Genomic DNA, 12,489 nt, shown 5'->3' with positions numbered 1-12,489 from the left:
GTATTATTTATTCAATCTATCATTCTCTTATGCATGCGAAAGAAGGGAGTAAGGAGGTTGCTAGAGGATGTTGACATGAAGAGTATCGATGTGACATAGTCGTACGCGGAGAAGAATTTGCGACATGATCTCATTGGGAAGGCCGTTGACAGGACCACTGGCTTTTGCAATTTCAAAATTCTCAATGACGAAGAAGAGAGGAATTCACAATAGGATCTCAGTGGAGAGGCCATCGACGCTACCGATGGTTTGTGCACTTGAACCCCTTAACAAAGAAGAAGAGTTGAGGAAGTCAGAACACTATCTTCTCAGGGAAGGGAAGGCATCAATGTGAAATTAAAGGGTAAATGAAGAATATTATATTTTTGTTGTTACTTGAAGAATTGAGTATTATGTAAGAAAATAATAAATTTTAGACATGAAATATTTAAATAGAATATTTTTTGAGTGCTGTACATATATATATATATATATATATATACTGCAAGAGCCAAGTTGGAGAATTTAAAGTCTTGAAGGGAACGAGAGGGGCTTCTTGATTTGTCCTGAAGTGAGTTTGGTACCTTGCTCTGCATGGGAGTATGATACACACACACATTTAATAATATTCCTTCTGATCCCAAATCTTAACAAAAAAAAAAAAAAAAAAGAAGATTTCAAACCCCCAATGTCATTTTGGACATTAGTATTGTAGATTATTAGGGGCATCCAGGGAAGAGGTAGAGTTCCTGAATAGAGGAAATTGATCATCCCAAATAATATCATCCTTATTTGTCTTTTTGAACAAAGTACTTCTTTGAACTATTTTTTGAGACGCTTTTTGCTTGAAGTTTGATGTTATATCCTACTGAAGGTAGTTGTCACGATTTTAATTCTACCACTATCTGGATATTGTTCTACTACAACCAGTTTTGTGATGGCTTGTCATGATCTATCGCAAAAGATTATTAAATTGACTGCTTGTGCCATAATTTCTTATTTCAACGTTTCTCCTCTTTCGAATGATCATTGTGACGCTATGTGACATCATCTATTTTGATGAATTTAATAGTTTCATCTCCTTTCTTGTCTTATGGCTCTCCTATTTTTTTCATTGACCCCTGAATCGAATTATTTGGCTCCCACAGGTGTCGCTGGCTGCCACCCTCGCCATCTAGCTCCCTTAGGTGCTGCTAGCCTTTTCCCTCACCATCTATCCCCCTCAGGTACCAATTCCTATTTATTATACAACCTTTTGTGGCAGCTTACATTCACAAAAAATCGCCTGGAGCTCTAGCTTCCAGTAGCCGTTGGAGCAATTTAAATATTTTTTTTTCTACAATTAATCGTTATTGCAACAGGTTAAATAAGGAATTTTTGACCATCTCAACGAAATGCTTCGCAGTCACAAATAAGGGTTTGCGACTAGTTTTGGGATGAATAATGTTATTGCAAAGTGGCTGTATTCCTCTTGTGTGCCTCTAGTGGGAGAGTCCATATTAAGTGGAACTCTAGTGAGATGCAACTCAATCCACTTCATATTCATCCACAATTTATCTACGGTACCTTTATTTTCTCCTAATATGGAATTCTAACTCGTTGAATTTTGCTATTGGAAGAAAAGGTCTTTAGGTTGCTATTCTTTCTCTCTTTGATTCTATTTATCTGCATGGATGGTTACTGAAGATTTTAACTGCGTTAGGGGTTCATATGACAAAACTGGGTGTTCACAGCTATGGCATTCTAAAATTACTAATTTTAATCTTTGTATCCACATAATTGGTTTGTTGGACTAATGTAGCACTTGACTTTCTTTCTATTGGTTTAACGAGCAGGAGAATAATCCAGTAAGATCTAGATTAGAGAGAGCTCCAGTTAACATCGATTGGCTGGAGAAATTCCCAATCTCTTTTTACTATGTGATGCCAAGTATGTGTTCTGATCATTCTCCTATTGATATTGCCATTGACGCTTCTCTATAATCCCATCATAGGTTATGATTTAAAAATTTCTGGATCAACTGTATGGGTTATACGGATGTGATTAACAATGCTGGAATAAGCTCAAAGTCAAGGTAAAGACCTAAGCTCCGTACATGGTATAGCTCTTTTTTCAAAATAGCTAAAGTTGCCCAAATGTTAAGCATTCTACTATAGCTTTGATTCACAAAAACCTTAATTCTAATCTCATTATTGACTTTAGACCAACTTTTTTTGTAATGACGTTTACAAATTCATTTGTGAAGTTTATGCAAATAGAACTAAAGTCATCATTTTTAAGATTATAAACCCAGCTTAAGCAGACTTTGTGGAAGGTAGAGACATAATAGAAAATGTTATTTTATTTTATTTTAATTTTTAAGTTAGACAATGTTATTTAGGTACAAACATTTCTGAGTAAGTTTAAGAAAAAATTTGGTCTTAAAGTTTTTTGTGCTAAGGTTGGCGCACTACATGGGAAGGCTTTTGACCATGTTACTCAGAAAGATTTGATTGGTTGTCTTTTGCACATTGTCTTTCCCAACTATCTGTGAATTAGATAAGTGGTTGCATACCTTCTATACCTTTCCTTGTTATTATAAATGGTCAGTTGCATGGATGTTTAAACTCAAATCCGATCTCAGGCAAGGCAACCGGTATCTCTCCTGCTCTCTTTTTTATAACAATGGCGCTTTTATGTTGTATAATAAAAGAGAAATGTGACGACAATAGCTATATAATTAATATTCATAATGAGATATCTGTTTCTCATTTGATATTTGTTGAAGAACTACTTTTTTTTTTCTTTGCATGCTAATGAGGATACTACCTCTTCTTTGCTATCTTCTTTGACTCAATTTAGAGAAAATATTTGACTTATAAGTTAATATAAAAAAATTAAATATTATCTTTCTCGATATGTTACCAACTTTGGCACTTTATCCTCCTTTGTGGTTTTGATCTGCTATGTCTCTACCTTTTAAATATCCTCAGGTTCCTTATCTGTTCTGAGAAGTTGAAAATGCTGGATTGCCCACCACTATTTGGCAAGCTTAATTTTTTGGATAGCAGGTCAAAAGCAAAACATTTTTTTCTTCTACAAACAGGTTACAATTGATGAAGTTCTCGTTGATCAACTATCTTTCATATTGGTTCAGAGCTACCTGCATTTCTGAAGCTGCTCTTAAAATGATAAATGATCAAATATGGTTTCATCCCACGTTGTGGCATGGTAATACTCATTTCTTTCATTTCTATATGGCTTTAAAGGATTCATGTAGCCGATCCCATATAGTGGGATGAAGGCTTGATATTGTTCTCGTCATCATCACCGCCGTCAAAAATATATTAGAATTGCTATTAGATTGTGCTTTACATTTAAAGTAGGTAATGGTGACTTGTTTTATTTATTTATTTGATCCATGAATCAATAAAATTTCTATTTGCAACTGCCTTCAATTTGCTTAATCTTTCTACAATTGCGCATTTGTGCTCCATTATTGATTATGCTTCCAGAAAGTTGCTTATTTCTCTGTATAACTTTCATAAATGGTTCAATGCAATCAAAGAGATTCATGTCTTTGGTAAGAGATTGAATTTGGTGCAAAGATAAAGACCTTTTTTTGGCAGATGCCACTCTTATCCCAACTTCCACTGTTTCAAATATCTGTTTAAAAAAAATAAAGTAGTTAACCTGTTCTATGAAACAGAGAGGGCCCTAAAGAGGTCCCCCACAGCTAAGCTTAGAAGCCCACAAGGTTTTTGAAAGATAGCACATCCCTGTCCTTTAAGGCAGTGTGTCACTCAAGAAGGCCTGACTTTGGCTTAAGCTAACTTGTAATCTACTCCCTAACTCCATTAGATGAAGCCCTTCAACCTAATTTATTTCATATTTTTCAATGATGAAAACTATACAAGAAACACCATTAACATATATATAAGCTTGAGCTTGAATAAAATATTATCATGAAAATAAGCACTCCTTGTAAAAGAAGTCAGCTTCACCTTATTTGAAGGCTACACTTTAACAGAAATGTTTTGAGTTTAATGCAAACTTAAGCTTGTATTAGTTACAGTGTCATTCAAAATATATAAAGTAGCTTTCACATAACTGCCATGAAATTTATATTGAACCAACCAGCTAAGCCAGAGCTTAACTCTACATAAATCTGCTTCCAAGTTTCATAACAACATGCATTATTTATAATCCCTTACATTTATGAACAAAACCAACCTGCTATCTTCAGATTCTACCTTTAATTTGCTTTATTATTTCAGGTGCTGTTCTTAAGCATGCCTACTCCAAGCCATGGAGGACTTGCATTTGAGAGAAGCCCAGGCTTGAAGGAACTGGAGAGGAGAACACAAACGAAGAGCTCTCCATTGATGCAACTGAAAAAAATTTGTCCATCAATTGACATTCATAGGAGTAGCTCAAGCCTCACTCTATCCTCGCTTTCGCTCTCGCAAAACTCGAATGATTCCTCCTTCAATAGTTCGATATCGAGCTTGGATCACAAGTTGCCATTCTCGCTCCGACGAATTTTTCGTTCATGGGGGAGGAGAGAGACTTCAGTTGGTGGGGTGGCTAAGGGGAGGTTGGATGGTGCAGAATTTGAATTATTGAAAGAGAGGGAAGAAGAAGAAGAAGATTTTGGAAGAGAGGGATTGGGGTGTGGTGAGCCTGCAAGCTTGAAGAGGTGCAATTGGATAACCAAAAACAGTGGTAATTCTGTTTATAAAATTCTCAATATCATTAATATTATCTTTATCTTGACTGTTTTTACAGGTTTTTATTTTTCATTTATTTCTATTTGAGTGTTATATGAGATGTTAATTTATTTTGCTAAATTTCTTATCAATAATTTCCATTTATGTTATTATAATTTGCTTCTTTTTTCTCTTAATTCTTTGATACTAATTTTATGTGCTCATTTAAGGATATAATTTATAAATTTTAAATTGCATTATAAATTTTGTATGATATTTATGATTATTTATAAATCATTTTAAATATTTACTATATAAAAAATTAAAATTACATGAAATGAAATTAAAATGATTTTTTTTTTTGGTTTAAATTATATAACTTCTATTACACGAAATAAAAAGTTACAATATGATTAGATCTTTCATAAACCAAAAAGATTAGTCAATTATCTACTTGTCCTGTAGGGATCAAATCACACGTAGTCCAGATCCAATAATGAGAGCAATTATAGGGGTGTTAAAAATGATCTGATATGCCAACCCGGCTTTAAAAAATTTAGATTTGAGCCGACTCATTTAATAAAAAAGGTCAGATTTGGGTCGTGCATTCAAACTCATTTATTAAACGGGTTGGATTTTAGTTAACCCCCAACTCAAGTTTGACATGAAATTAATTTGTTTAATATTTTTTTTTATTGATATAATCTTCTAAATTTTTTTGTCAATTAACTTAAAATTTAAAAATATATATTAATTAAAACGGGTTATTGAGTCAGTTTTGGATTACTAGCGAGTTGAGTTCGGGTTTAATTTTTTGAGCCATTTATAAAATGAGTCGAAATTGGGTTAGTTTTGGGTTGGACTCGAACCCTGTTGACCTGTTTTTAACAACCCTAAGAAATTATACATATTAGTTTTGGGTTGATTGCAATATATTCTTACAAATATGACAACATGAAATACAAAAAATTAAATATTTTAAAAAAAGCTTGGATGCAGCAAATTTAGGCTTGACAGATTTTTTAATGTTTCTTAAAGTAATTTTTTAATACAAAAATTTAAATTTTTGTACTAAAAAATTGATTTAAGAAGCAATAAAAAAATAATCTCAAACATGGCCTTAATCTTCTAAGAAACAAGCTCATCTTCTATCATATTTAATTTGTTAATTTTTTGCTACGCTAATTGTATTCATATAGTTTAATTATAATTATATAAACTTTTTATAGTTATAATCATATAAAAATTAAATAACAGCCTATATTCTCATTTTTTCCTACCATTATGAATCTGTGTATTCTTTCTGTGAAATTTCTAAAACATTTCTGAACAATTATACTATGTAATTCATGAAGAACTCTTACATATTTCACTGCAGACGAACTGTATGTATCATTTCATGACGAGTGTTGGGGCGTGCCCGTTTACAATGACAGGTAAATCTGTAACACATTTTTGAAATGTAGGCTTCGTTTGGGACAGTTTTTAAACAGCTTTTTAAAGCAACTTTTTAGTACAAAAAATTTATTTGTTGTACAAAAAAATTGTTTTAAGAAGCATGAAGAAAACCGCCCCAAACGAAGCTATAGTTTAACGAGAGAGAGAGAGAGAGCGCTATAATATGATGAACATGCATGTTGGTTTCAGGAGGCTTTTTGAGTTGCTTGCACTGTGTGGAATGCTGATTGATCACAACTGGACAGAGATTCTCAAGAGAAGGGAGCTATACAGGTTGTAAGATGCATGATCCTCTTACATTTCATTCCTCATAAATTTAAATAATTTTACTTGTTTAGTACTATATATATATAGAGAGAGAGAGAGAGATGAAAGCAATATAAATAATTTTTTTTTAATAAAAATTTTGGTACAGAGATGCTTTTTCGAAGTTTGATTATGATGTTGTTGTAAAAATGGAAGAAAATGATGTGATGGTCATTAGCTCAAACAAGGAACTCAACTTAGCTGAGAGCAGAGTAAGGTGCATAATTGACAATGCCAAATGTATACAAAAGGTACACAAATGCTTGGACTATTAATTGTTGACTAATCATCATTTTTTTTAATTGATCTGTGAGAAAGCCACATATAGTTTTGCATTTCTGTTTATTTATTGGGAGCACATATTTGTGTAATGGAATTTGCAGCATAGAAGTGATTTAGCTTTAGTTTGGGATAGCTTTCTTACTGTTTTTTTAAGTAACTTTCTAGTAAAAATTTTTTTGTACTAAAACGCTGCTTTAAAAAGTAAGAAAGCTGTCCCAAATGAAATCTTAATAGTATAAAGTACCTTCTCATATGTTTATTTCATGGTATCAATAAGCATAAACAAACACTTCCATGTCGTTTACTTGAAATTTTGAGGAGTTTTAGCAATGTTTGAAATTTAAGCATATTATTAATGCATGAAGTTGTAGTTAATGAAGGTTATAAATGCTAGGCTAGTAAGAAAGTGTTGAACAAAAAGTAAATAAAGATGAGAGATATAACTACAAGAGATCATAAATATAAGATACATAAGTTTATGTAGTTTGTTGATATTCATCTACTTCTATGGACATATATAAAGATTAACTATTCCATTAAGTTCAAATGGAGGGGTACACTAAGGATTTCTCTTTATACAAATTTGGAGAGAATGTAGCCAACTAATGAGAAGGGGAGCATTAGACATGAAAAAGAAAGGCATTATTGTTGCTACTACTCTCTTCTTTTCTCTTTTGCAAGAGTTCAAATATGATTTTCTCCCTGATGTAACTGAAAGCTCATCTTTTTAATTGAACAAAAACCACTAGCACTTTATTCTTCTTAAATAAGGATATCTCCATTATACAAGCACCTAGAACAACTCATCTCCTTATTCTCTCATTTTGTAGCCCCTATTTTCTTTCTCTTATCCTTTTTATTTTATTGTGATTGTGGGATGTTAATCTCTCTTTATGAGGTTTTATTAAAAGTGGTAATAATGAATCATTTTGAAAATATAAAACTTATTACAAAGATCCCATAATATATTATAAGATCTCTTATAGTTCACAAGATCTCTTTAAGTTTTTTTTTTTTTTGAGAAAAAAAAATTTCATATTAACATTTGAATTAGATCCTATATTGTTAAAGACAACAAAATAGATTAGTTAAAATAAATATTTAAAAAGGATATTCAACTATATTTTATGAAGATTTTATGATTAGCAAAATTGGCTCCATAATTTCAATAATCTCTTACAATTTTGGCCATTAAGCTTAATGATTTTGCTCTCCTTGCCAATAGTCAAAGTTTTAAAGCTTGTTAGATTAAATATATCATAATACAACAACAACAATATCAACCTTTTATCCTACTACGTGGGGTCGACTGCATGAATCTTTTTTCTGCATTGTGTCTTGTTAAGAATAAAATTTTCATTTGAACATAATATAAAAAGTTACTTCTAATATTTTTTAATCAAGTCTTTTTAGGTCTACCTCTACATTTCTTAACATAGGCTAAATCTAATACATATACTCTCCTTACCAGGTCATCAGAAGGCTAACATTTAATGTGTCAAACCATTTAAGGCTACTTTCTCTAATCGTATCTACCATTGGAGTTACTCCAACCTTTATACGTATATACTCATTTCACATTCTGTCATTAAGAGTGAAGCTACTCATCCATGAGAACATCCTCATCTTTGCAACACTTCACTTAAATTCATGCTTCTCTTTTAATGGCCAACATTCTATGAAATAAAGCATTGCAGGTATTACCACCATTTTATAAATTTTTTTCCTTACATTTGAGGGGAACTTTTCTATCATACATCATGCTTGATGCATTCATCCACTTCAACTATCCAACTTGAAATTCAACTAATAATATCCCCATCTATTTCTCCATTACTTTGAACAATAGACCTAAGATATCTAAAACGTCTACTATTATTAAAAACTTGATTGCCTGAAGTCAAAATCCCTAAAGTAGATCTATTACTATTAAAATTACATTCCATGTATTCAATTTTATATCTACTCAAACAAAAACCTTTAGACTCTAAGGTTGACCTCCATAATTCAAGTTTTCCTTCAATTCTCTCTAGTTTTATCAACAAGAAGAATATCATCAATAAAAAGCATACACTAGAGAACCTTTTCTTGCAAATGTCTAGTAAGAACATTCTTGACTAAAAAAGAAAGTTATGAGCTTAAAGGTGATCCTTGATGTAATCCAACTGAACTAGGTCAAACCACCCTGTGTTTGAACACAAGTAACAACTCCTACATAAATATCATTAATGACTTAAATATAAGCATTATTAACTCTTTTCTTTTCTACTAGCTAGAGCACTTACGCTCGAACTTTATCATATGCTTATCTAAATCAATAAATATCATATGTAGATCCTTCTTATTCGATCTCTGTATACTTCTCCATTAAACCTCTCAATAAATGAATAGCTTCCATAGTAAACCTACCCATCACAAATTCAAATTGATTTTGAGAACTATTAGTAACACATTGTAACCTATGCTTAATAACTCTCCCATAAATTTAATGTATGACACATTAATTAAATTCCTCTATAATTTACACACTATTGTGCATTTCATTTATTCTTAAAAATAGAAATCAACACACTCCACTCACTTGCATTTTTTTTTTGTCTTAAAAAAAAGTTTTGTTAGCCAAGAAATTTTTTCATCTTTTAAGCATTTCTACACCTTTATTGGAATATCATCAGGTCTAACAACTTTTTCACATTTCATTTTCTTTAAAATCTATCTAACTTTGGTTTTTCTAATATGATGATAAAAACAAAAATATGTATTTTCATTAGGATGCCAAGTTTACTAAAGTTAATCGTTTTCTCATAATTTTCATTGAAAAACTTATTGAAATGTCTCATCCACCTTTATTGAATATTCTCTTCTAATAAATTACTTTTTAATCTCATCTCTAATGCACTTCAATTCACTTGAACTAAATCCTTCTCTTTTTTGTTTGCTTGGCGCACCCCCCCCACACACACACACACATATATATATATATATACTCTTAAAAATATTTTTATTAGTGTTCTTTAAATATCCCCATCTAATTTAAAGATAATATTTTATTTTATTTTTTATATTCTACATATTCATCTTAAAGTCCAAAAATTAATAAACGATATTTATATATAAATATTCACTCAGAATAATTTTATAATCTTTGTAATCTAAATGGTCTTTTTTTCTTAAAAGAAAATAATTAATCTGTGCTTTCCTATACCCATTCTCTCAAGTGATGTGATTCTCCTCTCTTTTTTTAAATAATGCATTAATAATTATAAAATTATAAGCTAGAGAAAAATTTAATATAGTCCTATCATATTCATTAGTCACTCCAAACTCATAATCATCATCAATACATTTAAAATCTTCTGCAATTCAACCAACATGTCTATTTAAATTGCCTCTAATAAAATTTTTTTCTTCAAGAGCTATCATTTTTATTAATTTTTTTAAGTTATTCTAAAATTTTAATTTTGAACATAAATCCAAACATACTCGAGAGTTGAGAGGCATAAGCATTTATAATATTAATAATTTTAACATCAATAAAAATCTTTAAATATATAATTCTATCTCAAATTCTATTAATTTTTATATCATTATCCTTCAAACTCTTATCTATAAATACACATATACCCTTTCTAATACAACTCATACCTGAATATCATAGTTTAAATCTTAAACTATCAATCTCTTTAGCATTTTCTCCAACCCATTTAGTTTTCTAAATGCATAAAATATTTATCATCATTTGAATCATAATTAATTCAAGTCATACAGTGCATCGCATCTAGGGAATGTCCTAGCATTAACATAATATATTAAATGATTCATGTCATGATTATTTAATAAGTTTTATACTGATTATCAACTACCTAACACAACCCTTCATTTTTCTTATTCAAGACTTGGGACATGCCAATGGGAGTGTTACTAAAGATATCATAATAGTTGATAGAAAAACAATACAACTTTAAATAAAGACAAGAGAATAAGAAAATATAGATACTAAATATAAGACACTCAAGTTTAGGTACTTTGATGAAATTCACCTATATATACACAATGATTATATATTTTATTAAGCCAATAAAAAGGAATATCCCAAGTATTTATCTTCATAAAAGTTAAGAGACATATATATCACTTTGCTTCTGATTATTTGCTTATGATTATGAGATTTCAATTCCTTCTTTCTAAGGTCCTATTCATACAAAAAATAAGGAATACATTTCAAAATATAAAATTCATTACAAAATTAATACAATAAGACATTGCATGGTCTTCCAAAGTCCAAAAAGGATCTCATAAGATTTTTCAAATTCAATAAATTAATACTCTATAATTTTCATTAATATGAGAATTTCAAAGTATTCCCATAGTAATGAGAAAATTAAATTGTATCCTTGAGGCTTTATTTATTATGAGAAAATTTGGCTCCACAGTTCCACCACTAAGAAGTATGATATAAAGAGTATTTGATTTTCTTATTTTTTTAGAACTATAATTTTTAACCAAAAAAAAAAGAAATAGGCCTAAGTGTAGCTGGAGTAAAGCCAAAACTGTTGTGTACTGAAATTCAAAACTATTAAATAGATGCAAAACTTAAAAATTAGGGCAATTCTCATTCAACAATTATTCCACTTAAATGCTATATATATCAAATGAGCCTTTTTGAACTATTAGGCCACCAAATAATTAGGATCACTTACTAAGACTTGATTTGGTATATTACTAATTTGTAAAACAATATTTTAATACAAAAAATTAAAATTTATTTTTTCTTAATAAAAGCTGCTTAAGAAAGCAGTAAGAAAGTTTTTCCAAACGAAGCCTAAGTATCAATATTTAATTATTTCTACTAGCTTAGAAGGCTTAACTTATAAATAAAGCTTTCCACTCCAAATAATTTTTAGCCTTAATTATGCCTTCTTATCTATTTAACTAATCTAATCAAACCTCTTTGATTACGACTCCATTTAGGATAACTTTCTTAATGCTTTGTTTTTCAATTCGAAATCATAATTTCTATTTGTCCACTACTTCTTTTATTGCTTTCAAAAAAATTTTGTATTTAAAAGTTATCTTTACAACAACTTTAAAAAAATCACTTTCTCTACAGCAGCTAGACTTGTCAATATTGGACCCGACCCGAAAACCCGACCCGAACCCGACCCGAAAATTTCGGGTTCGGACAGCAGCTTTACAAAGCAGTAATAAAGTCATCCCTAATGAAGCCTAAGACTTTTATTTCTACTTATCTCACATTAACAAGCTTAAACCAATCATAAATAGGAGCCAAACATGTCATTTAAAAATTTAACTAAAAACTTATTATCATATGATTTTATGTTTCTAATGCAATATTTAGGTAGCAAAGGAGTTTGGATCATTCAGTAGGTACATATGGGGTCAAATGAATCACAAACCAATGGTGAACAAATACAAATACCCAAGAAGTGTTCCTCTGAGGACTCCAAAGGCAGAAGCCATAAGCAAAGACTTGGTGAGAAGAGGATTTCGCTTGGTTGGTCCTGTTATTGTTTATTCCTTCATGCAGGCTACAGGAATGGCCATAGATCACGTTGTTGATTGCTTTAGATTTGGAGAATGTGTGAGGATGGCTCAGAGATCTTGGGGACTAACAACTATGGCTGCCTAGTTAATAATAATTATTATTATTTTTGCATTTGTGTTTGTATTTATGTCATGAAATGTGTAAAACATGTTGTTTTGTAATAGTATTTATGGAATAGAACAATCATCAATGTAGGTTTGGTTCATGCAA

General features: G+C 30.6%; 1 protein-coding gene across 5 annotated transcripts; it reads left to right on the top strand.

The window, feature by feature from the left end:
* Positions 1 to 12,489, top strand: LOC110107962 (DNA-3-methyladenine glycosylase). Of its 5 annotated transcripts, XM_028694663.1 has the most exons (11): positions 9 to 343; positions 1,128 to 1,205; positions 1,341 to 1,541; positions 1,973 to 2,053; positions 2,952 to 3,029; positions 3,116 to 3,189; positions 4,236 to 4,683; positions 6,046 to 6,103; positions 6,315 to 6,398; positions 6,541 to 6,682; positions 12,073 to 12,489. In XM_028694663.1, the coding sequence occupies exons 6-11, from the start codon at positions 3,154 to 3,156 to the stop codon at positions 12,361 to 12,363; spliced, it is 1,059 nt and encodes a 352-aa protein (XP_028550496.1). In that variant the 5' UTR covers positions 9 to 343; positions 1,128 to 1,205; positions 1,341 to 1,541; positions 1,973 to 2,053; positions 2,952 to 3,029; positions 3,116 to 3,153; the 3' UTR covers positions 12,364 to 12,489. The 5 variants fall into 5 exon arrangements, with proteins under 5 accessions (XP_028550497.1, XP_028550496.1, XP_028550499.1 ...); XM_028694664.1 differs by having other exon boundaries at positions 1 to 343; positions 1,973 to 3,029; XM_028694666.1 differs by lacking the exon at positions 1,973 to 2,053.

This window comes from Dendrobium catenatum, unplaced genomic scaffold (assembly GCF_001605985.2).
Source record: "Dendrobium catenatum unplaced genomic scaffold, ASM160598v2 fragScaff_scaffold_536, whole genome shotgun sequence".
Lineage (NCBI taxonomy): Eukaryota > Viridiplantae > Streptophyta > Magnoliopsida > Asparagales > Orchidaceae > Dendrobium > Dendrobium catenatum.
Note: the sequence above shows the minus strand (reverse complement) of the source record. Positions and strands in the feature narration are given on the sequence as shown.

Coding starts and splice junctions, on each gene's coding strand:
- LOC110107962 (XM_028694664.1), top strand. CDS start 3,154: ATGATCAAATATGGTTTCATCCCACGTTGTGGCATG. Junction 3,190..4,235: donor TCATCCCACGTTGTGGCATG/GTAATACTCATT, acceptor TTATTATTTCAG/GTGCTGTTCTTAAGCATGCC. Junction 6,683..12,072: donor ATGCCAAATGTATACAAAAG/GTACACAAATGC, acceptor TGCAATATTTAG/GTAGCAAAGGAGTTTGGATC.